The sequence below is a fragment of the Nicotiana attenuata genome, chromosome 8 (genome assembly GCF_001879085.1).
Source record: "Nicotiana attenuata strain UT chromosome 8, NIATTr2, whole genome shotgun sequence".
Classification (NCBI taxonomy): domain Eukaryota; kingdom Viridiplantae; phylum Streptophyta; class Magnoliopsida; order Solanales; family Solanaceae; genus Nicotiana; species Nicotiana attenuata.
In genome coordinates, this window is record NC_031996.1 from 31712875 (window position 1) to 31713653 (window position 779).

General features: G+C 41.2%; 1 protein-coding gene across 1 annotated transcript in view; it reads left to right on the forward strand.

Annotated features, from left to right (window-relative positions):
• Window positions 1-765, forward strand: part of LOC109231623 (ferric reduction oxidase 7, chloroplastic-like) — a 15664-nt gene extending 14899 nt beyond the window's left edge. The window contains exons 2-3 of the mRNA XM_019397270.1: window positions 81-308; window positions 427-765. Coding sequence (XP_019252815.1) covers window positions 81-308; window positions 427-765 — 567 coding nt within the window. The remainder of the gene's footprint in view (window positions 1-80; window positions 309-426) is intronic.

The following is a 779-nucleotide window of genomic DNA, read 5'->3' on the forward strand; positions in this document are numbered from 1 at the left end:
TATAACTATATCCCAGGCCTTTTTTTTCCATTTCAGGTTCTGCGTCATTTGCTTAATATCCTCTGTTGTAATCTCTTCAGCGGTATNNGCTAACAGGCCGTCGTTTTGGATTCATTGGATTAACCTGCTTAGCATTTTTGTTTATACCTGTTGCACGGGGTTCAGTTCTTCTTCGAGCTATAGATATCCCATTTGAACATGCCACTCGATATCATGTTTGGCTGGGACATACTACTATGGCTCTTTTTAGCCTTCATGGTCTATTCTATGTGATTGGCTGGGCAATGCGCGGGTGCCTTGTGGAGGAAGTGAGTTCTAGAACTGAAAATTCATTTGCCTAGCCCTTCATTACATGTAATGCATCTTTGTGAGTATTCTTGGTAAAGGAAAAATAAGCCTTGAACTTTGCTATTGTGTTTCATGCAGCTAATCGAGTGGAAAAACATTGGAATAGCCCATCTTCCAGGAGTTATCAGCCTTGCAGCTGGTTTATTAATATGGGTGACTTCACTTCCTGGAGTGAGTAGAAAAAACTTCGAATTGTTCTTGTATACGCACCAATTATATGTGGTGTTCGTGGTGTTCCTGGCCTTGCATGTTGGTGACTTCATCTTCATGATGGCTGGTGCTGGGATCTTCCTTTTCATGCTTGATCGGTTCCTTAGATTCTTCCAGTCACGAAAGACTGTTGCCATACTTTCAGCCACATGCTTTCCTTGTGGAACCATTGAACTCGTTCTTTCAAAACCTGCAAGTAAAATATAAATCTTTGAACTCAA